Source organism: Pezoporus occidentalis, unplaced genomic scaffold (assembly GCF_034315485.1).
Source record: "Pezoporus occidentalis ecotype Australia unplaced genomic scaffold, CSIRO_AGI_Poc_V1 ctg1, whole genome shotgun sequence".
NCBI classification, from domain to species: Eukaryota; Metazoa; Chordata; class Aves; order Psittaciformes; family Psittacidae; genus Pezoporus; species Pezoporus occidentalis.
Window position 1 is genome coordinate 18,178,039 of NW_026912778.1, and position 25,960 is coordinate 18,203,998.

Consider the following 25,960-nt stretch of genomic DNA (forward strand, 5'->3'; position numbering starts at 1 on the left):
TGGCATTTTAGCTTTTAGAAACCTGGGATAACCTACTCATTCCCATCCATTTTGGGTGCGCTGTGTTTTAACCTTGAAGTTGGAGCTCCCTCTCCCCTCTTCAAATCCTTTCCCTCTTCCCTCCCTCCTCCTCTCATCACCCCTCCCTCTCCTCTTCCTTTTCTCTCCATTCCCCTCTCCTCCCCTCCCCTCTATCGTCTCTTCTCCCTGTCCTCTCCCTCTCTTCTTCTTTCCCTCTCTCTCTCCCTCTCCTCTCTCTTCTCTCCTCTCCTCTCCCTCCCCTTTCCTTTTCTTCCCCTCTCTTCTCCCTGTTCTTTCCCTCTCCTTTTCCTCTTTTCTCCCTTTCCCTTTTTCTTTCCCTTTCCTCTCCCTTCTCCTCTCCCTCTTACTCTCCTCTCTTTCCCCTGTCCCCTCCCTCTGCCCGCAGCTCCTCTCACACCGAAGCACAGGGACCCTCCTGCTCCGAACCCCTCTCGCTGGGGCACCAATCGCGCCCCCTCCCTGGTGCTGTCCCCCGGACGGGCGGGTCTTGCGCCCCGAAGGGCGCCCTCCGCCACGGGGCGGAGCGCTGGGCCGCGGGCGGGGCGGAGCGGAGCGGAGCCGGCGGGTGCGGGGGGGACGGGCGCCTGTTGCCCCGAGAGAGTTAACGGAGCGGGGGAACGCGCCTCTCCTCCGCCCGTGCCGGGCGCCTGGCAACCGGGGCGCCGCGCATGTAGGGCCGCCGGGGGCTGCCACCGCCCACTCCCACCGGGCCCCCGCGTCCCCTTCCCCGCCCCGGACAAGGCGTTTAACGTGCCCAGGCGTGAAGTATGGCATGCAAAGATGGTTTCTGCCAAGGAGCCAGCCATCGCCATGTCCTCGGGTCTCTCCATCGCCCTCCTGCACTACCTGTGCCTGGCGACGTGGTGAGTACCTCGGGCAGCGGCGGGGGGGCCGGGGCGGCCGGTACTGGGGGTCCCGACTGCTCCGCTCATCCACTCCCTCTTTGCCTCGCAGTCTCACCGGGCCGCCAGGGCAGATCAAAAAAGAGGAGAAATTGTGGCCGGAAAATTTCACCAGCATCCTGAACAGCCTCCTGGATGGCTATGACAACCGGCTGCGACCGGGATTCGGGGGTACGGTGGCGGTGCGGTGCCGGCGGAGAAGGGGGGTGCGCCTGGCAGGGTCGGGGGGTGCAGCACTCGCCGCTCGTACCGATCCATTGCCGACCGAAAACGTGTGTGTCGTCGCCCCTGTCGCCCAAGTCCCGTTCTCCGCTTCCCGGGTCTCAGCCTGCGGGCAGGGAAGGGCCGGCAGCGAGGCAGCTCCTGGTCCCGAGGGCGCGGGGGGAGGCTGAGCAGCCCCGGCTGTGGGGGCCGAGCAGGGGCGGTCCCGGGCTCAGCCCCCGCTCCGCTGTGCTGCCCACAGCCCGGGCTCGGGAGGCTACAGCTGCCGCGCTGGCGGGGAGGGAGGAAAGCTCTGGAGCCGGTGCGCGTTGGCTTGAGGGAGGTGGAGGGGACCTGTCTAACATCCCAATTCTTCTGGTTCTTGGCAGTTTTGACCCCTGAATGCCACGGGCCGGGTCCTAGTAGAAACAAATGTACTTTTATCAGCCTAAAAGGTCAGGTCTTTGATGGGTTCTGTTCCACTAGTTAGGGAAAACCAGAAGTAAGGTGCTTGAGCACACCAATTTTTACCGCAGTTGCTCGGATTCTTTGATTTAGAAGTAGTAAACCTAATTGCCGTATTAGAAGTGGAGGAGTCTTGAGTTTGCCTTTAGCTGTGCTCTGCATGGGGGGCGGGGGTGGGGGAGGAGGATTGAGCCCCTTTCATGCCCCAGGCTGTTAAGATGCAGTTTTGTGCTGCTGAAGAAGCAGCCAGACTTGAAGTTCCTTATTGGGTTTGATGTTGCTATGTAGGGACTTGAAACTAGAAGTCATTAAGATTTAGACAAAATAAAAGTTTATTTTCTAATCTGTAATGGAGATATTAAACATGCAGAAATGAAAGTGGGTTAGGGGGGAAGATTGGTTTGTTTTAGTTTTTTTTGGTTTTTTTTTTTTTTTTTTAAGATTTAAACAAATGCTACAGCCCTTCTTACGATGCATGAAGTGTTTTATAGTTTTATAGACTGCTTCCTATGCAGGACTGAATGAGATCCTTGTGTAGGTTTATGCTGCTATATACTTTCTTCCTCCTCTGAAAGTACCTTCTTCATACACGTGATCCATCTACACTGTCATGCGTGCCAACACGTTCCCCATGCCAACATGTTCTCGCATGCATGATCGTGATTGTTAAAGGACAGCACCTGACATTGGTGATCACCTTCTTTATTATTTTGAGTGTATAGAATGAACGAGGCCTTCTAGAAGTTAGCTAACACTTTAAGTGAGAAGGAAGCTAAATTTATTAGCACCCAGAGGAATCATTGGGAACTGGTAGCCTTTTGCAATTTAGTCTCTGTGAAGAGGTTACAGACACTTCTGCAAGCGTACAAGAGATGTGCTATGTTTGGCATTATTTTAGGTTGAATGCCAACTAATTAGTCATCTAGCAAAGATGCTTTATGAGCATTATCAGATTTCCAAAATTAAACAACTACTAAATATGTAATATGATTTACAGTTTATGTTAATTTTTATTTTAATACAGTTGTTCTTTGCAGGATATTTTGCAGGAGAAGATCTTTTTCCCAAGAAGTGTTGCAGGCTTTCAGCAAAATGCTAACAAGGAGAAAAGTTCATTATATCTCCTTGAAGTTTCATAATGAGAATATTGTAGTAAATGGTAGAGGAAGAAAAAAAATAAATCAGATTTCAGTCTGGGAAAAACAGTTCTGCGTGAATATCTCACAAAATTGATATTTTGTTTTTTTCTTGCTTCTTCCACTCATCTTTGAGTTTATAACTTATAAGCAAAACATGGGGGGGGGGGAATGCTTTATTTTGGAAATGATGCTTGCCTCCCTAACTCTTTACCACAAAAGTTACCTTCATCTGATTTGTCAAGAACAACTTTTAAAGAAAGCAAACCAAAATCAACCAAAGAAAGACATTTCTGCAATTGGTCAGATTTGATTTTTTGGCATAACTCAAAGTAATAACTATGGATTACTTATTAAAATATACACTATCCAAATCAAGTTTTCCCTGGTTTTTTTTCCTGATAAATCTTAATGACAAATGGGAATTATATCTTAAAAGTGGGTCACCCATTAGTTTATAGTATAGGAAAAAAAATGTCAGAGGGGATGGGAATATTTAGCAGTGGGAAGTAAAGTGTGTTTTGGTAATGTTAAAACTGCATCACTTTCTGATGAACAGCAGAATATTTATTTTTGTTTTATTCTTGAGGCTGATTCACCATCTAGTTTTCACGTGGCTCGGAGTGAAATGAAGGTTTTATTTTAAGAACAAAAGGCTGCATAGAGGTCTGACTGATGCTGATTTTAAACTTCAAATTAATGAAAACATTTCCAATTCTGGCACAAATGATGTTTAAAATCAGATGTGGGGAAGTAGCCAAATTCTGAATTTTGCTGGCATCTTACAGAGTTTCCACAAATAATAATTCATGCAGGTTTTTTGCATGCAGAGTGAAGTAGAAGACTTTAGAAGATTTTGGAGTTTTCCTGCAACTGGATCCAAATTCACCATGCGATCATGAATTAACACAATTTTGGGTGGTTACTGAAGAGAAGTTAAATCACCTGAGCATGCTTACAAATATGGAAATGGCCTCTCAGGAGGGTTTTGAAACTCAAAGGAGGCTTCTCTTAGTACTTTTCATGCAGAAGCATGGCATATATTGAGGGTTAATAGAAGAATGGAGTTCTCTGTGTCCTTGGATTGACACCTTGCATTACAAACTCACTTTATTAAATGGACTTAAGAAAACCTAAGAACTTGCTGACACTCAGTAAGCACTGTCAGCTTTGGTAGTCTAACAAACAAACACAGAAGGGTTTAGGAAAAAGAATATTAAAGACCCCTTAAGTTTGGGCAGATGGAGAGGGAATCTAAAGAAGCAAGAAAGAAACTAAGAGATTTCACCTAGAAATTTGATGAAATGAAGCAGAACAGACATTTTCTTGTAGGAAAGAAAGAAAAAATAAAACCCCAAACAACCAACTTCGCTGCTGTCAGGAAGACTTTAAAGGCATAAGAGTTTTGAATTTCAGTAGAGGGAAGGAATTTAGGGACTAAAGAATAAAGTAATAATGTAAGATGTTTGAAAATTAGTGTGGTGGAAATAAAGTCGGTTCCATTTCCTGCACTTGTATACCCCGTTATATCTTTATCCTGGATTTCAGAATGCAATTTATAATGCATGTCGGTTTACCACTTTATAAGAATGGGGTGTTTACAAGCCACTTGTAGTGTGATTTAGAGTGGTTTACAATTGGACTGGATGATCTTAAAAAGTTTTTCCCAACCTAAATGATTCAGTAATTAACTAAAAGCATTACCTGCTGGAAAACTTCAAGAGTGCTACTGCAGTGCTGTTTTGATTCAGCTGTAAAACTTTGAAGTAAAAGCATTTCTAGTTATACCTTGGCTCCAGTTTTCATCTGCTTTAAAAATTTTGAGTGTGACACAAAGGAAAACTATGGGAAGTTGCAAAAACCTGGATTTTTCTCTGAAAATTTTTACCGTTCTACTGCTGATTAGTGTCAAATTGATGGTAGAAGTCCAGAGACTTATAAAAATTAGCATTATTTACTTGAAGTAAAAGGGCCTGGGTCTGATTTGGCATTTTAAACACTTGCATGGTTTTAGACTTTACATGAGCAGCTAGCTCATGACATAAAGAAGGGCCTGTGAGATGTGATTCAAACCTGTATGGCTTTGTAGTTTGAAAAAAAATGTAATGGTGTCTTTGAAAATTTCATGATATAGTAACTCATCACACTTCAGCCTGCACTAAGGGAAGTAAGAAGGAATGGAGGGACTGAAGCTGATGAGGGCAGCATCGTCGTGTGCTGCCATGTATCTACTAATTTCAGTGACTTGTGCCTTTTAGAGAACAACTCATCTCTGGCATCTTGCTTTTAATGGCCAGTTGTATGGCCAGACCAAAAAAAGAAGGTGGTGTGTGACAGCCCTCCTGCCCAATACTCTTAGGTTGACTGCAGAACCTGCTGACAGCTCTGAAGAAGCAGACAGTATCACCCACAGCATGTTACTGCTTGTGGTGTGGTTGTCCATCAGTTGGTGAAAGCTGGAGCTCTCTCTCTTGAGTTCTGTTTATTTGTGTGAGCTAGAGTCTGATATGAGCTGCAAGTCTCACTATCAGGTAGTGAAATGGGATAGCTCCATGGCTTTCTGTTTGGAAATTGCCATGTACACTGGCTTGTGAGTTAGAAGGAACAGGACTGTGTTAATTCATTTTTCTTCTTCTTTTCTTTCTCTTTTCATATTCTTTCTCATGATCTTGTACTTGTGAAAGTGCAGCTGAGTACTTGGCAGAATTAGACATGTTGCCCATCGTCTCCCCTAAGAACGGAAAGAGAGGACTTCTCTGCCCCTTCTGGGCTGTGTGACGTTCAGCTGATGAACAGAATTTCTGAAGAGTTTCATTTCCTGTCACTGCAGGAGGAGTGACTTTAGTCAGAAAATAAACACAGAATAAATTTGGAGAGCAAAGGCAATTTTCTGTTTTTAGAGAAAATAAAAATATCTATGTGACTCTATGCTCTTATTAGCAATACATGTGGACCTTCAAGGTTCCATTGCTCAGCATAATAGATATTGTCATTTATTTTGGTTTTTTTTTAGATTACAAATGGACTTGAAGTGAGCATTGTAAAGTGAAGCTGATTGTTTCTTTTTTTCAGGCAGTTGTCCAGTCTTCCTCAGCTGGTGAGAGTAGATGACTCAGGCTTAACAGGATATGGTATTAGATACCTGTAGTTGGCTGATTTGAATTTGGCCCAGGTTAGTAATGCTTGAAGTCATTACCATCTGTCTGTTGTGCAGTGACCTATATAAAACTTGGTGATATTCTTAGTCCAATTCTTAGTAGACAGGTGTCCACATCATGAAAACTGGCACCAGTATCAAGTTTGTTGGCTGTCTTAGGAGAGATTATTGATGATGAGCAGGCAAAGGAACAGTAATCTCATTTCTAGAAGTATGGTTTTTATTTTCAGGGCTCATACATGATGATGGATGAACGTATGTAGAGACAAAGGCAATTTTGTGCTGCTATGTTTGTCTTTTGGTAGAGAATGTAGCCCACATGTTTGAATTCCACGTGTTTGAATTAATTTTTTTAAAATGCCCTATCTAGTTGATCTGACTTCCTAACAGAACTCTTACATATAGTATGTGTCCTCAGCTGTTCTTTCTGATAGAATGAAATGAGAACACACTTCATATGATGGCTTTTTTTTAAGTGACAGTAAAGAAAAAATGAAAAAAAAAAGAAGAAAAAGAAAAAAGAGATTGATCCTGTCCAGGCAGCAAGAATTTGGAAGAAGGAAACACCAAATCTGTCACATGTAGTTATATTTAAAAAATAAATCTATAGTAAATACTTTTTTTGTTTTTTTTTAGATGTAGCTGTAAGAACTGGTGTAATATAATTTCATGTAGTTTATGTATCCTGGGACTGATCTCATAATAGCAGAAATAACTGCACTTAGCATTTAATTTATACTTTATGTGTTGAAAGCTTTGTATAGGCTTGTTTGCTAATGTTCCTGATTGGCTCTGTGACTCCTGATGGCAAAATTTGCAATATAGAGAAAGCCTGTGCAGGATTTGACTGTTTACATACAGTGGAGATTTCTGCAGTGACAGTTGCCTATGGAGACGCAGGGATAATGGAGCCCGAAGTCTTTCACTGGGAGCTGTGCCGCAGTTCAACCCATATGTTGGCATAAAATCGATTGGAGAGCTGTCCTAGGTACCTCCTCACAGGGTTAGGGCCTGGCATCGCTTCTCCAGCCCACGTGTAACATCTCTAACACTGAACTATTCTGGCTTTTTGCAGGGGTTGCTTTTAATCCTGCCCGATGTTCTTTAAAGTGTATTATCTTGCAAGCAGTGATTCAGACTTAACTGTTCCCACTGCAGTGTGTAGGACTCTCCTCCTATTTCATTGACATAAAAATACACACCAGTATGTTATAAATAGTTGTTCAGCATTCCTGAAGATTTATGGTTGATAGGTACTTTCTGAACATCCATTGAGGGATAAGCCCAAATGGTCATATTTAAAGTTAATTGGCCTTCTTACAACTCACTGCATTTTATTGCCGGTAATAGAGTGTTAAGGATTCCAGTAGGCTCTTCTGCTTGCAGAGCCTGGGTTGATTAAGTGGTGCAACACATTCCTTTTGGAGGGCTGCTTAAATCACCAGTAAAAGTAGGTTAGGTGACTGCAGATCACCCCCTCATTGACAGGAATTCCCAAAATTAATAATAGTTAAAAAAGGATAAAGAACAAAAAGCATGACTCACTATTTGTACCCCCGCTATTGTTACCAACTGGAGTTATGTTTTCTTCTAGAAAAAGAAGATAAGGGATAGGTTTTGGTGTTGCCATAGGTACTCCTGGGTTGGCATCAAGTACTGGGATGTGCTAGAAAATACAAGATTTGGCCTTAACAGTGTGAACTGACAATGCAGGTGGAAGATGTGGAGCACAACTGGGCTGCAGTTGAAGAGAAAGACTTAGGGAGATAATCAGCTTCACTGTCCCTTGCTGCTGTCCTTGCTTGTACCAACCATTTTACTGTTTGACCAAGGTTTTGAATGCAAAGTGAGGATTTGCATATCAGTACTAGGTGGATAACTGTTACGATGCCCAAAATATTTCTAGATCCTCATTCATCTACCATTTTCTAGTGGCCTAAAATGTGATTTTAACATTTTGTCACTGTACTGCCATTGTGTCAGGCAAGCAACTGAAGTAAACTTTAATTTCCACCTTATTTTGTGGCTTCATTATTGTCTGAGATTTCCTGCTTCCTTCTTTCTCATGGGACCTACGAACAACTAAAGGTTTGAGAGCAGAATAGCAGTTAACTGAAGAATGAACTCAAGCATAGTTTTAGTCCTGTGCTCCTGCTACAGGCTTTCTGATAGATTTAAGTTATTGACTTGCTGGTTTGGAAATTAACTTCTTGATCTTAGCTCTCCCCTTCTTTCTGAGAAACTCCAAAAAAAATGAACTTGCAAAAAGCCTCTGAACATTTATTACTCATGAAGCTGTAATCATTTAATAAAACAAAAGAAATTAATGCCTGAGGAGAGGCAGCTCATGCCTGTGGGAAAAATCTGCCCCATTGCTTAATTTGATATAACATCACAGTGTTCTCTGAGCTAAAGAAAATAAGATATTGCCAGAGGGAAGCAGTTAAAGGTTTGAGGAATATTCATATTTAGTTTCTTAGAACTAACAAAGCAGTTTCTGAAACGGGTACAGGAACTGAGTGCAATATTCCTGCATTTTCTTATTAGAGCTACATGGGAAAATGACTTTTTTGTTTTTCTAGAACTTTGATTTCATAAATATTTCAAGTTCAGATGAAATTAATATTTATATATTTAAACCAACCCTAGATAAATTACAGTCTTGTGATTATGGGAGGTCAGATATGATTGGATCTTTTCTGTCTATGTACAAGTATGATTGGGCTTTTCTTGCCTATTTTCTAATGATACAGAAGAATGTCTTCACTTTTGGTATCTTGACAGCTTTAGTATGAGTTTTTCTAATCTCTTGAAGCAATTCTGCTCTCCAGAAATAATTGTATTCAGGAGATGTCACTGGACTATGTTATCAGAAGAATGAGTGGTCTAAACACTCATGGATTTCCCTGACCTAGTGAACACTTCATTATTTATAGAAGGAGCACAGCTTCTTAGAGAGCAACCCATTGCAAAACAAACAGCACAGTATGAAAGGGTGTTACCTGGAACTTGGGAGTTTCTTCTTAAAGCCTCTTCAAGACAGTCATGCCAAACTGTCTGACTTTCCAGGTACCACTGAGCAATCAACTCTTGTGGGTGAATTTCTTTCAGATTTTATCTCATAAAAATGTCTTTCTGTGAAGCTGTTAACTTCCAGCAAAGTTGGTTTTTGACATTTAGCTTAAAAATTCATAGTTGTTCTTCTCTATGAAACTTGCAAACTTTTTACTGACATAATTTTATATGGCTTTATTTTACCTTTTTTTCCACAGTTTAACACTTGTTCTAGGTGCAAGAACCATGGGTTCCCTGTTTTCCAGTTGCTTATTTCTTTTTCTCCTTTACTGTTTGATTTGGTGACATCTGTCAACAGTATTTTATTTTAATATTGTTTTTTCTTTCTTAGAAACAGCTGCTAACAGTCTTAAGTCATCCTTTCATTTTTAGACTGCAAATACTATGATAATGCCTGAATTAGGAGACTCAAGCCAATTATTCTCTGTAGAAGAGAGCTGTAGGGGTTTCAAAACTGTGGTTATGAATTTGTATATCACAGGTTGTGGTTTTTTTTCCCAAACAGATATGTTTATGATGTGAGTTAATTATCTGAACTAAACCATTAGCTAATGCTTTGATTGCAGAGTTATCATAATAGCTGGTAATGATTAGCAGCTTTCTAGCCTTTTACATTCAGCACAGACCTAAATTCTAGTGAAATTAGTTAGTGCATGTGTTCTTTGGCTTAAGGGGGACTGTAGAGTGAATGTCCATCTGAAATTTCAAGGTGTTTTGTCCTGTAGTAAACAAAATGATACGTTAAAATGAATCTGCTTTCTCTGATGGTTGCCATGCCATATCCAGCTGTGAAAGTGCAAGGCCACTCTTTTTAACAGTGTCTGAGATTACCAGTTCTTTCATGACAGGCTTTGTAATAGCATGTGCACCTAGGTTCAGACCCCCAAAAAAGCTTAGATATCAAATTTTTATTTATATTGTTAACGTTAAAGCAGTTAAGGACATCTCAGTATATGGGTGCCAGTCTTGATCCTGCATTACTGAATTGCCCAGTGCATGGCATGCTAATATCTGTAGTCCCATTAATACCAGTAGGACCAAATGTTAGTAATAAATACCTTTGAGAATCTGGATTTCCTGAATTCAGTGCTTGTTGTTAATTAGTGTGGTGTTTTCAGTGAGCCTTTTAATTCTTTGGCATCTGTTTTCTTATCCGTTGAGTCAACATTCGTTTTCTGGATGGGGATTTGCATGGAAATTCTGCTTTTGATTTACTTATGTGGTAAAGGTAATTGAGCAGCGCTTGTTACTAGAGATTTATATGAAATGACTTGTGTTTGCATTTTGCTCTTGCTTGTCCACAGAACCCTCAAAGCAGTAACTGTTCACACATCAGGATCCTTTATGGGGATTGTTGACCTGCAAAATTCAAATTTTCTTGCTCACTTCCTTTTCATACATTAGGTCCTGTTACTGAAGTCAAAACAGATATATATGTCACCAGTTTTGGACCTGTTTCTGATGTAGAAATGGTATGTATTTCTGGGATTAAAATGCCATTTCCTGGTTCTGAGAAACCATTAACTGCACTAAGGGGGGATGCTTCATCTGTACTGTTCTGTCAATCATGCAATGTAGGCAAGATTAGTAACAGCTTAATTTACAGGTTATAATTAGATACATCAGGGCCTGATTCTGGTCACACTTTCACTGGGTTTTGGTTGGCTTCAGGAATTCAGATCATAGGATTTAAAACAAACTGGTGTAGAGGCAGAATCAGGCCTCATGGGGAGCATCTAAAGTCAGCCTACTGTGGGGAAAACGTGTAATATCTTTGAAATTGCTTTTCCTTTCTGAAGCTTGTATTATTCTCAGGGGAATAATAATGACATCATTTCACAAATACTTGTTGATGTTTTCATTTCAGATGAATACTCTTTGCTGATCTTTCTGCCCTTTTAGCATCACTTTCAGCAAATGTTTGACTGATAAAGAGTTTTCATAAATGTCTGCAGAAATTAAACATCAAAGTGACATGCATGAAATAGTTACAGAAATGTTACATTTGCATGTACTGTTTTTTGTGCCTGAATAGCATCTGCATTCATTTGAGGTCAAATCCAGCAGAATGCTCACCAGCTTCCATAATCCAGTGGTATAATCTTAAATCATACAGTAGTTTCTCTTTCTATGAGTATCCAAGAAATCCCGTGGAAGTAACATAGCCATATCTGCTGAACAGAACTTCTTTAAGGGAAAGGCAGTTTTGAGGCAGTAACTTTTCTTGCCATGCAGTACTGTCATGCACTTTGTGGTGCACCTGATTTGGTGCTATCATGTGGAAAGATATGTGATAGCAAGAGCTTTTTTTCCAAGGGCTACATTCATGACAGAAGTCTCACATTGAAATCCATCTTACTTCTTCAGTGGTTGTCATGTACAGTATGATACTGTTCAGTGTGACAAGGGTACAAGAATCTGGTCCCAGGGAAATTCATTCAATGTGTGCCTCAAATCTAAAATGGGGGCTGCACAGTATCTCAGGTTTTATTGAAGTATTTGACATGGTGCTGCATGGGAAATTATTAGTTATATTGGAGAAGGCAGGAGTGAGAACATGGACTGAATGTAGGTAAGAAGGTGGCAAAAGGCAAGTTTACAGCCGAGGCTAGTCAGGGATCCAGGAACTGGCTTTGGAATCGTAGAATCATAGAGTAATTTAGTTAATGTACCCATTAGTGACCCAATGTGATCTGAATGTGGCTGCACTCATGAAACTTGTTGAAATAGTGAAGAGTGGCAGTCTTGGTACAGGGGGTGATCAGAATGTCTTTTTAGAGCTGGGTTACTTTGGTACCCAGTGTAATGAAAACAGTTTAAATATTACAAAATCTTATATTCCAAAATCTGTCACGTAGAAGCTAATAACAGAAACTGCTACTTATGAGCTGCACCAGCAAGAAATGACACTAGATAAGACTTTTCATAGATTAAGTATAAACCAAAGTGGGGGATGCAACCATGGAAGACGGACATAATTCTGAGATGCACTACACTAGTAGACATTCCTCCTTGATGGTGAGAACAGATATGGTCATACAAGCAGTTTCAAAGGTAACATCATGCAGAAGATTTTCAAATGAAGTTGGAAAACATTGGCTTAACACCAAAATCACAGCTGTAAGTTAGAAAGGAGTTAAAGGTTTTTCTATGCCACATGATGACTTTTTTTTTTGTGACATGCTTTAGCTTCCCAAGGTGAGAAATGCATTCCTTTGTCCATTCATTCACATATGATTTCCCATGATGTGCCTGTGTCAGCAGTTCTGTAGTTGTTTGCATGTTTTCTTTGGAGCTTTTCTGGGGAATTTACTGGGATACTTATGTAGTTAAAACCAAATGTGTATATATGTAAGAGTATATATGATTTATTATCCATGTTTTATGAACATGGCAAAGGAAATATTTAGCTTTCCTCAGTTAAAAGCTTACTTTCCATGAGTTGAAATTAAATTTTCTTTCCTAAATTTAAAATGGAAGTAATTGTTTGTCATGATATTTTTAATTTAGCCAGCAGCAGAAAATCCATGGATGCCTTTTCTTTAAGAATTTATTGACACTTACTGTCAGACATCATTTTGTTTCTGGTTATATTATGCTTGACTACAAATTTAGTTGCCCTCTTCCTGCAACCTAATTAGATAAATTATTCCCTAATGATTAAATATGTGTAGCAATTTATTGATATGACTAATATGTAAAATTAAGCTATTAAGGAGTACATATCACACCTTAATTGCTGTAAATATGTTTGTATGGTGGACTTAGCGTTTTCTTTACTATTGATTTCTTTGCTTCTGAGGGATTTCTTTATTTACAGGAAACACAAGCAAATGTGATCTTTGTTTTTCTGCAAATTTAATACAGGAATATACAATGGATGTCTTCTTCCGTCAGACATGGGTAGACAAAAGATTAAAATATGATGGCCCTATTGAAATTTTAAGACTTAACAACTTGATGGTTTCGAAGGTGTGGACTCCTGACACTTTCTTCAGGAATGGGAAAAAGTCTGTTGCACATAATATGACAGCCCCAAATAAACTCTTCAGAATAATGAGAAATGGCACCATCCTATACACAATGAGGTATTTCATCTCTTTGTTTGGCTTCTTACAATTATTGTATGCAAAAGTTATGCTGCCTAGACAAAATGGCAACCAGCGACTATTTAATTTGTTCCATTATAGGCTTACAATAAGTGCAGAGTGTCCCATGAGATTAGTGGATTTTCCCATGGATGGTCATGCTTGTCCTCTCAAATTTGGGAGTTGTAAGTTGCAATTATGAAATTTCTTGTAACTACAGAATTTAAATAGTAGAAGTAGATTTTGAGCAATTACTAAACTTTCTGAATATTGATACACAATCCTTATGCAGACAAAACTCCTGTTAACTTCCTTGGGAATTTTATTTAGGGCCTCAAAAATTAAATCCAGGCAGAGAACTGAAAACTGGGCAGTGATTCAGCTACTACCCCACTACTCTGGCTACACAGCTGCTTTAAATATCTAGTTGTTCTTGGTTCTTAGGTAGATATTCAGTGAAGTGTAAGATTTCTGGAGAAGAAAAAGAGGGTGGATCCATCTCAGTTTACAACAGCCAGGTGAAAGGCACCTAAGGAAGGAGTTTATTTGATTTTCTCTGCATTGGAGGTGCACTGACATGCTATGGTAGATATGTAGGTTATGTGCAGGGATTTCATCTTTACCCATGGCCTGTAACAGGATTCTGCATGGCAAGTTTAGACTAGATAATTTTTAGACTGATGAGAAGAATCTTAGAGCAGGTAACTTCCCTTTTCTGCTTTGAAGACAGGCAGATTTTTGGATAATCTCCAAACTTTGATTAGCAGGAACATTTTGCGACATACTGCTTAACAACCAAGGTAGTTATGATTCCCCAATTTGAATTCACAGCAGAGACCTCTGAGACTGGGGATGGTTAGTGCACTACATTAACTATCTGGTCACTCTTCTAAGCCTCCTCAGTCATGGACCTCTGCTTTACATGGTCAGTGCCTAGATATTAGTCTGTTTTCTTGGACCCGAGAGTGGTGAGGTTAGAAATGGCTGGAAGCTCCTCATAGTATTTGCTTAGCATAAATTTAGCTTACACAGCTGGGTAGTCAATCAAAAGGGGGCTTTAAAGACACTGCTCTGAGAAGGTTTTTCATCCCTTTTATGGTGAGACTGTAGACTAGGCACTGCCAGATCTGGCTTGGTATCAGCTGTTCTATATGGGAGCTTCAGTAGTGGGGGCTTCTCCACAGGCATATTTCTTAAGGCAGAATCACCAGCCAGCAGAAATTGTGCTTGACGCTAACCTGAATTTTCCTCAGTGAAACTTGAAATAAGATGTAGCCATTTCAAATGCAAGACTGATTTAATTTAATTGTAACAGGAGTTTGAGCTGTGTACGGATTGAATGCTAGCCCTAAGTTATGTCTTTTGTATTAAATGTAAAATGTTTCTTTGGCTGTGCTTATTTTTGGGGTATTGTGATTTTTTTACTGACCTCCGGTTCTGGCAAATATTTTAAACACAAGTTTAAAATATTGAAGTTTTTAGTATACTGTATTTTTTAGTATATAATATATTATACTATAGTTTTTAGTATAATCATTCTTTTCTGTAAAAAATGTGCACCTAGTCTCCAAAATGTATCCTCCTTATACATATTCTATTTATAAATTAGTATATTTTAATGATAAAAATTTCAAAGTAATTTAATGATAAACTTTACATGCCCAATAAGGGCCAATCCATAAAGAGCTCATGTTTAGACTTCACATTCACAGTGAATTTGTGTGTAACACTTGATGTATGATGACTTTAGCTGCTATTTATTCTCCTCTGAGAGTGGCTTTTGGGGCTAACTTAATATGAAGGGTATATTCTTAAGTTGTTAGTGAGAGTCTTACTGTTTCAGTAGGTTTGGATTGGGCTTTTCGTAAGGTGTGAGAAGAAGTTTCCTATTTACACAAACTGATGCTGTGTTGTAGATGCTTATCCAAAGAGTGAAATGATTTATACCTGGACAAAAGGACCTGAGAAGTCAGTGGAAGTTCCTGAGGAGTCTTCCAGTTTAGTTCAGTATGACCTTCTTGGGCATACGGTATCCACTGAAACCATTAAATCTATTACAGGTAGGAGTCTCATCAGTAAAAATCAACTTGAGGTAAAACTAACCCTGTAACATCGCCCAAAATCTCTTTCTTTCCTTCTTGTAAGGTGTTCTACTGAATGTCATAGGGTATAGATGAAGGGCTGAGGACATAAATCTGAATTAGGTTTCTGTCCTTCAGATTGTTTGCAGATTCATTACAGTAGATTGCTATGGTCTTTCAGAAAGCTAGAATGAGATCATTACTCTAAGAGACAAAATAAGCGTTTAATCACTGCTTAAAATGCAGTTCAAAGAGTCAAGAGGATGCCTGGGTGAGGAAGTAATTTCTCAGTAATGTATCCACATTATGTGCAAAAGACTTCCTTTGTTTGGTGGTGCAAGCATACAGAATGGGTTATTAAAGCCGTAAAAACCCTCTAGTCAGATAAGGATAGGCAGAAATGCATTAGTCACAATAGATACTTCTGCTGATTTGTGCTGTAAGAAGTAAAGCAAACGGCAACTACAGGCATCTGAAATGAGCGAAGTATCACTGATGAGCAGTATGGTGATAAACAAGCATATTCGGAATAATTTACGAAGCATCAGCAAGTTTGGGTGTTGTGAGATAGTCAAAATGAAGCAGATAAAACAAATGTATTTGATGTATTGCTCTATGGATGTTTTTCTCAAAGATAAAACAGCATTTTGCAATACACTAGCGGTTTACTTCTCAGCCTATTGATTATTATGAGTTAACCACAGAATTTCCTTACTGTTCCCAAAATTCTCATTCTGTAGTGCTTTATTTAGACAGTTTGTTCAGTTTACGATGAATCAGCAATTATTTTTTTGTTTAATATGAATGTTAACATTTTAGATAAAGGTACAGTATTTTTAATTCTTATTAGTGATTTTTGCGTTTGTTTCATTACCATAGTGGTGCTGACATATAAAACTAGTAAAAAGCTGAGATGCTTCCATAACATTTAATGTGTATCGTTGTTGTTTATTTGGCAGATAGGTACCACAATGTTAGGGATACTATGGTGGGTAGGTAGCTTGTGTCTTTGGGCTCTTTTCATGCACAGCTGCTAAAAGAATTTTTAAAATCATGCTAATACTATAAAATGTAATCCAATATTAGCTGTACATTTATAGTATTTTGGATATCAGCTTCTGAATGCCACTGCTAGGATCTACTGCTTCTAGGGTATTTGTTTAAAACTTTCATCCTTGACTTTAAGGAACATATCTTTCTATGGTATGAATAGCATCACCTTAAACAATACTAGTTGATAATCTGAAACAGTTATTCTGAACACAAATTTTTGGCACAGTCAGAAAAATATTTTCTTTTACTTACATATTTTTTCTAGGTGAATATGTTGTTATGACAGTTTACTTCCACCTCAGACGAAAAATGGGTTATTTTATGATTCAGACCTATATCCCATGTATTATGACCGTGATCCTTTCTCAAGTTTCATTTTGGATAAATAAGGAATCTGTTCCAGCTAGAACTGTGTTTGGTAATTATTTCTTTTTTCCTTTTTCTTGTACTGCTTTATTGACTTTCACTAGAATAGGCCTTTTTAGTGCATTGGGGTATACTGCCTCCATACTAGTACAGAAACAAGGGAATCATATAAATTCAGAGAAATTTTTGCTGTCAATGTATGAAGAATGTTGCTCTGTGAATCCTTGGAATTTGAAGAGAAACTTGGAATGTATAACCTGAAGGGTGTCATGGTTGCCTGTGGCAAATGGCTATGTATCTTGGGGGATTCTACCTGCTTGGGTAGAATCCCAGAAAACTGGGAAGACCTGAGTAATACAGTCAAGTCCTTAATCCACATCCAGAACAATTTTATCCTTTAGTGGACAGTAGTGTAATTACTTATTTTAAAACAATTTTATTGGGAGTGTGTGAGATGTATCGATGTCGTCTTATATCTGTGTCATTAGTGAAAGCTTGCTATCAGTAAGGCTTAGATCCTGTTCCTGTAATTTTGTGTTTAATGCTTTTCTCTCCTTTTTGCCATTGCTGTTATAAAAATGAATTCAAAAAGCAAAATGATAGCAAGATATTAAAATTGCCTTCATCAAAATACATCTTGAATGAGATGGTACAGTGACTCTGAAAATGAAAACAAAAAAGCTTCGATGGAAGACAAAGCAGAAGACATTAAATGGAAATATGATTCCTAACAATGAAGTAGGATAAAAACATTTTTAAAAGGAGTCTTTATAGAGCAATGTCTTGACTTTATAATGTACTGTAGCCTAAAACAGGACTAATCAGGAAGAGAATGTTCTACAAAAAGCCTTTCTATAGATAGATAGATGCTGGCAGGAGTGATGGGAATTAATGTTTCTACGTGACAGCCAGCTCAAACAACATAAGTGGAGTCAGAACACTGCTCAGTATCACAAATTAACAAGGTTAATGATTAGTTATAGGAGAAATAACCTGCAAACCTAATAAGAACCATACTAGCTCAGAACTTGAGCATTACATTAGTCAAAGTAGTATATCACTTCACATGCCCTTGCAGGGATGTTGAATAATGGAACTTTTTTTGAAGGGAGTATTACAATGAACTGGAAAGGTAGCATCTGTATTTACAGACAAAATGTGATAATTGAAAATGTACAAATTATAGAGCAATAGATGTAATAAGTATCATTATATACATATGTCACACTGGAAACAAATAATGATGTTTGGACATCCACTAAGTTACAGATAATTCTCTAAAATGCCTTTGAAAGCAAATGGCTTAAAGTATGGCTAAAAAGTATCTTTTGAGTTTTCTGATAAATTCCAACAGGGACCTTGTTTTCTAAAGGTTTTCTTAGAAGAAAAGATAGGCAAGAGATAGGAATGAAGCCAGAACACCTGCTATAGTACCAGCTTTCTAGTGGAACTGTGAGAAGAGGCTATCCAAAAAAAGATCTTTCCATCGGACACTGCAGAAGCTTGCAAGTATTTAGCTCTGAATATTTGCAGTTCGTGTGTATATGTAATATTTTTTTTACCAGAACTGATTTCCTACCCTGTAAAACCCTGTGGCACGTATTAAAGAGCAATTGCAGTGGCAACTGTAAGTCTCCCAGAAGAATGATTTAATCATCGACTGATAAAGAATATGGCAATAAACTGTGATACTGTTATGGCCTGCCTGCTTCTCCTTCTATTTGGGGAATGGTTGTCCATTCAAGTCACTTCATCCTATTACATCTATTAAACAAATGTCTTTAAAAAAAACTATTCAGACAAGCTGTTTCCTTAGTGGACAAAGGTAGGAGAGTAAGGATAGGGCTAATCAGGAATGGGTCTCTTCCAGGAAAAAAAAATAACTTTCCATATTTATTTTTTTTTTTAACTCAGACTTAAATATTTTTAGTGATGTGTTTTTCAACACCTTCCCACTGAAGAAGGTTTTGTGAGCTTGCATCTGTGTTTCAATCCCGCTGAGTTTGCTCCGAGTTATTCTTTGTGCTTTCACAAACTGGCTATTACTTTTTCCCTTTTTTTTTCTTCTTCAGTAGGAAGGACTGGGTTTTTTTTGTGTCCAGTTCTCTGTATGGCAGTATCTAGGTGAAACTTTTTCATACTAGATTATCCATATGCAATACCACTGCTTAAGGAATAGGGCATGTGAAGATCCTGTTGGAAACTATGCTCTTAATTACTTTTAATTCTTCTGAGCATATGCATTTCATCTTGAATTAAAATGGATACAGTATTCTTTTCATAAGAGTAAAGACATCTCCATTTGTAGTCAGTCTTTCTTGCCATTATCATGGTAGGACTTATGCAGTGTTCACTATATTCTTGGTATTATGTTTGCATGATACGGGATAATTTGGATGAAAAAGGAAAAAAAATCCCACCCCATACCTTGGTTTTATACAGCATGTTGTTTGCACTTGAAGTATTCCCATGAAGTGGGCATATTTTGAGTTCAGTGTTCATGCCTGTATATTTTAATTAAAAAATTCTTCTTTTTGGAAGATTAAATTCTAATTAAATTTCATTGGTTGAGTAGTAGCAGAAGGGTTTAAAAAAATAAGGTGATATTTTCTTAATGAACAGAGTTACTAACATAATATTCTAGTTTTCCTTAGCACCAAAATAATTTGCCATGACTTAATGGCACCTAGATTATAAATGAGATCAGAGGAACAGACACAGACTAATAGGTGGCATTCTGAACCCATTACAGGAAAGATCATAGTTTTGCTGCAGTCTGAGGAGCACAGACATGATTTAACAACTTAAATTATGTTCAGATGTTTATAAAATAACTTGTTTTAAGAGATAAAAATAAGAATTTCTACCGAACTTGACACAAAAAGAATGTGAAATGAAGGCTTCCACGTTTTCTTCATTTGAACTGTGGATAATCTGCTGATGTCACAGCTTTCCATGCCTCCTTTAAAAATCTGGTTAACTGTTTTGTATGCATAGCTGCTTATAGATATATGATTATTGCCATAACTTAAATCTAATGAACTATTCATCATCAGCAGAGAGATTTCTGAGCAATTTAAAAGTGTTTGAAGTTGCTTGCCTATTCTCACTTTGTTTTACTCATATTCAGCAATGCTTTTGCTTTATTTTTTTGAAGGAATAACTACAGTGTTGACAATGACGACACTGAGCATCAGTGCAAGACATTCACTACCAAAAGTATCCTATGCTACTGCCATGGACTGGTTCATAGCAGTCTGCTTTGCCTTTGTGTTCTCTGCTCTTATTGAGTTTGCTGCTGTCAACTATTTTACTAATATTCAAATGGAAAAAGCCAAAAGGAAGACAGTAAAATCCCTTCTTGAATTTCCAGTTGCTCCACTACAAAGAAAAAGAAGTACAGAAGAGACACTCACGGTAGGTTTTCAGCCTGTGTTAACTTTATCTTTCTGGTACAGTTTCTTGGTAAAAACAGGCCTTTAACTTCCTTCCAGGTTCCTTCTGAGCTAATGATTTAGTAAGTCAACCTAATGGAAGGCTAATGCTACACTATATTAAATGATGAAAACATGTAAAACATGACTTAATTCTTACTTGCATTATTAGATTAACTCAGGAGAGAAGAAGGTTGTGTCCATCCATACTTGCAGTCTCTTCTGATATTTAGTTGTGTTTTGGCAAAGGTCAGTTAGGATGGGCATCTTTAGAAAACTTTCTTTCCCTTTTGCACATTGATTCTGATTGGATTGATTATATAGACCAAGGTATTGCATAATGTAAGGAAAGCATGATATCTTACGTAGCTAATGTCTCTAGTTAAAATAGGCTAAGGCACTACAGGAATACCTTGGTGCACTTCCTTAGATATCACAGTTCTCCTTTCATTGCATATATTGCATATTCAGAGTTTTCTTTCTTAATGAGACACCTAGCTAACAAAGTTATTGCAGCACCTGCACTGACATGCGGTAGGCTGGTAATTCCTTGCCATGGCTGACTCCTGGCAACACCACTCAAGAAGTAAGATGCTGACAGCAGCAATGTAATTTACTCTTCCTGTCAGGCTGACTTTGTAGTTTCCTTTGGCTGAGCCATAATTTAAGAACTGCTGTTTTAGACTGACTCTTGGTAATTTTGTCTTCTGTCTCTTTCCTATCTCATTTGTCTCCTTTCCTATTCATCTGCTCTTTTTTTTGCCTTCCCACCCCTTCCATTTGCTATTGCTGCTCAGCTGCTGTCCTCCCACTTTCATTTTTCTTTCTCTTCTTTGCTGTCCTACCATAGAGTGCTACTGCTTTCAATCTCCTGGCTGTGTTGTTCTGTTAGCTCCCATTTCTGCTTAAAAGCACAGATGTGCTCCTGAAGAGTGTGTTACTCATCACTCTGGGAACAAGAAAAAGTATGTTTATGGTAGTGTGGAGTTGGCTGTGTACAAAGAGGTATTAGTGCCATTAGTTTGTGTTAACTTCTTAATTGTACAGCATGCAGTTTAGTATCACATGCACTCCTGAGGAGAGTTAATAAATACTGCTTTTGGTGATAGTCAGGTTTCACTTGAGTCCATAGGAATACAAGCAGTTTCATCCTAGGTTTATTTAGAAGATTTGAGTAAAGCAAAAGGAAAAAAATTGTAGTTTTCTCAGGTAGCAACTATAGAGGCTTAAAAAATTGTTTTGGTTCATGGTCAGAATTGCTGTGTCAGTCTTGTATCATGCTTAGCCACTTGTACACATGTTTTGGAAAAACTCTTCTTTCTATTTCTTCCCCTACACTTCCCCTCCCCACCCCCCTTTTTTTTTGTTTTTTAACAGCAGCAACAACAGAATACATCCAAATTGAGAGCTTGGTAAAATGTGAATAGTTCCATTCCACTGCTTAATTAATTATTCTGTGACAAAAGTAGTCGTGTGCTTACAGATTTGGGGATTTTGGAAGCCCTCAAGGAGAAATCTTGAAGGGTTACACATTAATGTTATGAGCATGTGAGTGAGTAATAATGTTGATTGTACGTTGAACGCTTGTGTGTGTTTGCTGGTTGGTTTGTTCTGATTTGTTTGTTGGGTTTTTTTAACGGCTTTTTCTCCAATTATGCCTATGCTAAGACTTGAGTCTTTGCTCTTCCAGGACAGGAGTACACGGTGAGAACACGGATACTGTTATAATAACTTAGCTACCATGCAGTCCTTTCCATAAGTAGAGGATAACTTCTGTTCTGGTCTCCTGCTGCACAGAACAGAAGCTAACTTGTTCTAATTTGTTAGAAGTTTATATGCATGTTAGACTCTGCTTTCCAACCTAACATATAATATAGTCCTTTCCTTAAAATGTTTAGTTTTGCTTATGAAAGACTAATATAGAATTTTCTTATGCCTTATTATGAATCTGACTTTTCTTTTTTTTTCCCCTGCACATATACCGTCTAATCTGTGCTGATTTACCAGAGCTAACAGAATCTTATTTTCCCTGAGTTTGTGGTGCAAAGAATGTAGGACAATAGCCTGCCTGTAGCATGTAATCCATGATCATTGTTTCTTACAAGTTTCATCTCCATAGCTAAATGATAGGGTTTGAAATATTAACCCAGTTTATGTTTAAAAAACAGTCTGTAGTACATTGCCACTATTGTACTAGCAACTCTGTTGTTAGCAATACAATTGCCAGAGCTCAAGGGAAAGTTTTATGTTAAACTTGAAACTTTTCAGAGAGACTTCGACTAGTCTGGTAAATTTGTCAGTATTCCAAAATTCAAAATTTTTACTTAGCCCATGAGGAAAATGTGTGTAAATTGGGAAAAAAGATGACCAGATACCTGGACCATGTTTTTTTTTTTTTTCTGGGGCATGTCTCACCATTTGCAACCTGCTTTGGATCTTCTAAAATTGGAGGGGGAGAGATCCCTCTCTTACACCTCGTAGTCCTGTACTTTTGCCTGCCTTGAACTGGCATACAGAAGGTTGCACTGGCTTTTCATGGTTGAGGTCCCATCTGTGTAGGTGCCCTGAAAACAGAAAACATCCAGAGCAGTTGAGGCTGTTAAGGAAACCAAACAAGGTGAAAGTATACTTTTAAAGGGCTTAATTCTGTGGGCTTTGTTTTTGCATTATTTACTGGGTGGTTAATGCAGTAGCTTTTTAATTTTATTTATTTTTTACCTCAAGTAACATGGTTGGATTGTCCCAGAAGGCTTCTGGGATGGAGCAAGTTGGTCTGTGAAACTGGGTTCCCTATAGAACATAGGGATTTTACTATTCGATAGTACTAGAAATTTAGGTATATTAATAGTACATTTTGGTAAAATAAAGATAAATTGCACATAATTGGAAGTCCTTTTTTAACATGTATGTGACTGATTTATGACCATAGAATTAAAGTGGGTTTTCTATACTAAATCAGTTCATATATTACTCACGTTAATTACAATTCTTGGTGGTGTGGTGGTGTTTTCTTTTTGATAAGGAACACTTTTCCAGTTGTCTGGGATCAAAGGCAACTCTTCTTGTTATGATCAAATGATTTGGGATGTATTAATTCATATTGTATATTCACCACAACCAGTACATCTTTACTGTAGCAAATGTGGATTATATTCTTTTCTAGGTTATTCATTTGTGTAATTGTATTTAATTTTTTGAAGCTTCATGATGGGTGATGGATCAATGTATTGATTACAGTAAGCATTAAAAGAATTTTGGAGACTAGCTAAGTAATCTGAACTGTATTAGCTCCAACAAAAAATTGGTTGGGGGTAGCAGGAGCGAGCCTGTAGTGCCTGTATATGCAGGTGTCCCCCTCTATCACTTGATTTGGTTTTAGCCATGGTCTTATGCAACGTCTCTTTACCCTCCTCCTCTCCCTGTCTCACTTCAACTTTCTTCTTGTTGCCTATAACTTTCTGCTACAAACTTAACGTGTCACCGTAAAGAGTGCAGTTCTGCAGTAGACATCCCATGAGTAATGTCCAAATTTGCTTTAGGTCTGCCATGAGTTCACAAGGAACTTGGACAGCCTCACTCATCCCTTCTGTCACACACAGTGAGACCATACTGGAGTCTGTCTAAGCCAAGACAGATGACTTACACCATGGCCTCATGTGATTTTGTTGTCTTTGGAACAAGTTAAAATGCTTTCAGGTTAGAAGGAATTTCTTTACATTGAGGGTGTCAGAGCACTGGAACAGGCTGCCCAGGGAGGTTGTGGAGTCTCCCTCTCTGGAGACATTCAACAGCCTTCTGGACACGTTCCTGTGTAACCTTCTGTAGGTGGCCCTGCCTTAGCAGCGCGGTTGGACTAGATGATCTCCAGAGCTCCTTTCCACCCTAGTGATTCTGTGAACCTGTCCCTAATGTTCTGAACTACTTTCTTTAGTAAGAGCAGAAATGTGCAAGTCAGTGTGTGATGGAAATGATTTATAGTTTGTTATTGGACTTCTGAGTCTATTTTTATGCTTCTGCACTATTTCCTTCTCACTGTATTCCTATGAAGTTTATTTTTAAAGATGTCCTGGTTTCATCTGGGATACAGTTAATACCTACCCAGTTTTGGAGATGAAGAATGCTACTGAAAGGTAGTCTTCAAAAAACAGGCTCCTAAACACTGTTAACATAAGCTTCAACCTTAGCTGTTTTTAAAAGAGTGTGAAACTTGGAAAAAAACAGTTCAGACTCAGAAGACCCTTTTCAATGGAATAATTTCATTAAACTCAGTCACAAGCAGATTGTAATTCTCAAATTTCTCTTCTATTTTTTGAAGACAGTTAAGTGCTATGTTGTCTTGAGTAAGCCACATAGCATCTAATGGAGGAACTGAAGGGTCAAACTTCACTGCCATGTAGGCGTGCACTCCTCTCCTTAGTAGGATAATATGTGATTGGCATGTACCTGGCAAGTTTACAAGAAACATTTTCATGTGGGCAACACGCATATGTGCTTTTATATGTAGTCAAGATGTATTTTCTGTGGCTTTGTGGTCATATGATGGACAGGGCTCAAGTGATATGATGGGGGATGGGAGGAAAGTGGGGATCCTTTGGCAGCTTTTGATGAGCAGATGTCTAGAATAATTTGTCTGGAGCAATTAATCTAGCTCATGCCCAGCTCTCTGCCTCATCTCCTGACTTCCAGAGTAAGGGTTCAGCTGGATAAATAGCTCTTATGGGCTGGGTACAATCCAGAGGCTATAGGCTGGATACTTCTCTTAGTGCATGTGTATGCTGGTTTTTTTTTGTTGTTTGTTTTTGTTTGTTTGTTTTTGGTCTTACTCCCCAGAGTTGATTAATGCTGAAACAGCAGCAGATACACTCTTGTTTCTAAGGCTTAGACTGTAAGTGAAAGTGGAAATATTAACCTTTGAACCAAAACTTCTTTTTGACTATGTAGACGTATTCTGTAATGGAGAGGTGCATAAATGTACCAGATCTAGAGCGGTACTGCTTTTTTTTCTTTGCTTCTACCTTGGACTAGTAAAAAAATATCTTCCTGTGTCCCAGCAAATAGAGAAGTGGAGCTAAGCCCTCTTCCCTCATGTGGAGGGAGTTACCTGAAGAGCAGCTAGATCTTACTGGTGGTACTTGGACCACAAGGTGATGGTTTGCTTGCTGAACTTATATGGATGCATAGCCTACCTCCTCTGTGTGACTTGAATAGTTCTGCTGTTGGAACAGCATTTCAGTTTTTAAATATAATAATAATTTTTTGCTGCTTCACTGATTCATCACTGCCTTGGGTGTTATGGTTCAGGTTTTTTAAGGGCAGTGACATTTAAAACTCAGATCCTAATGAAGGACTTCAGGTTCAAGAAATGCTTATAGAGTTCATGCAGATGTAAGGACAGGACCATACAAAGGGAACCTGCTGTGCCATATGAATAATTTCTTTGACATGAACAATTTTCTGTCACTCTTGTTCTGTTAGTCAGCATTTTTGCTATCAATTCTTTACTGTCGTAATATGCTAGCATCATGTTAGGTAGGATGGGAGTGGATGCAGGTCATAAACAACCAGCACATTTCATACCAATGCTATTTGAAAGATGGAAGCTAATAACTACCTAGGGTAAGGTGGCAGTGACTTAGTTTGAATGTTCGGAGACCTGAAGGTAGAATAAATACAAACTGGTTCTTAAAATATCTTATTAACTACGATGCCCAGGTACAATGTTTTGTGTTGTGTTTTCCTCCCCATCCCCCATTTTTTTTTTCCACTTCTGATTGCTTCTTTTTTGTTGTTGTTGTTTTTTTTTAACTTAGTTCTCTAGACTCTCCCACCCAACAAATGACACTACTCACAGTGTATAAAGCTAAATATGTGCTCAAACAATACAACTGAGGCATAAATGGGTGGTGTACAATTTACAATGGTTTTCTTAATATTTCACACTGTATGTCTTTCTAAATAGC

General features: G+C 38.6%; 1 protein-coding gene across 4 annotated transcripts in view; it reads left to right on the top strand.

Annotated features, from left to right (window-relative positions):
- The first annotated feature begins 570 nt into the window (after window positions 1–570).
- The window catches only part of GABRA4 (gamma-aminobutyric acid type A receptor subunit alpha4), a 42,825-nt gene continuing 17,435 nt past the window's right edge, over window positions 571–25,960 (top strand). The window contains exons 1-8 of one of the 4 annotated variants that reach the window (XM_062607726.1): window positions 571–905; window positions 997–1,115; window positions 10,383–10,450; window positions 12,846–13,066; window positions 13,169–13,251; window positions 14,983–15,126; window positions 16,466–16,618; window positions 19,724–19,983. In XM_062607726.1, coding sequence (XP_062463710.1) covers window positions 823–905; window positions 997–1,115; window positions 10,383–10,450; window positions 12,846–13,066; window positions 13,169–13,251; window positions 14,983–15,126; window positions 16,466–16,618; window positions 19,724–19,983 — 1,131 coding nt within the window. In that variant the 5' untranslated portion in view covers window positions 571–822. Of the gene's footprint in view, window positions 906–996; window positions 1,116–5,818; window positions 5,919–10,382; window positions 10,451–12,845; window positions 13,067–13,168; window positions 13,252–14,982; window positions 15,127–16,465; window positions 16,619–19,723; window positions 19,984–25,960 lie in introns of those variants that run through there. The other 3 variants (XM_062607697.1, XM_062607706.1, XM_062607716.1) reach the window with 3 other exon arrangements.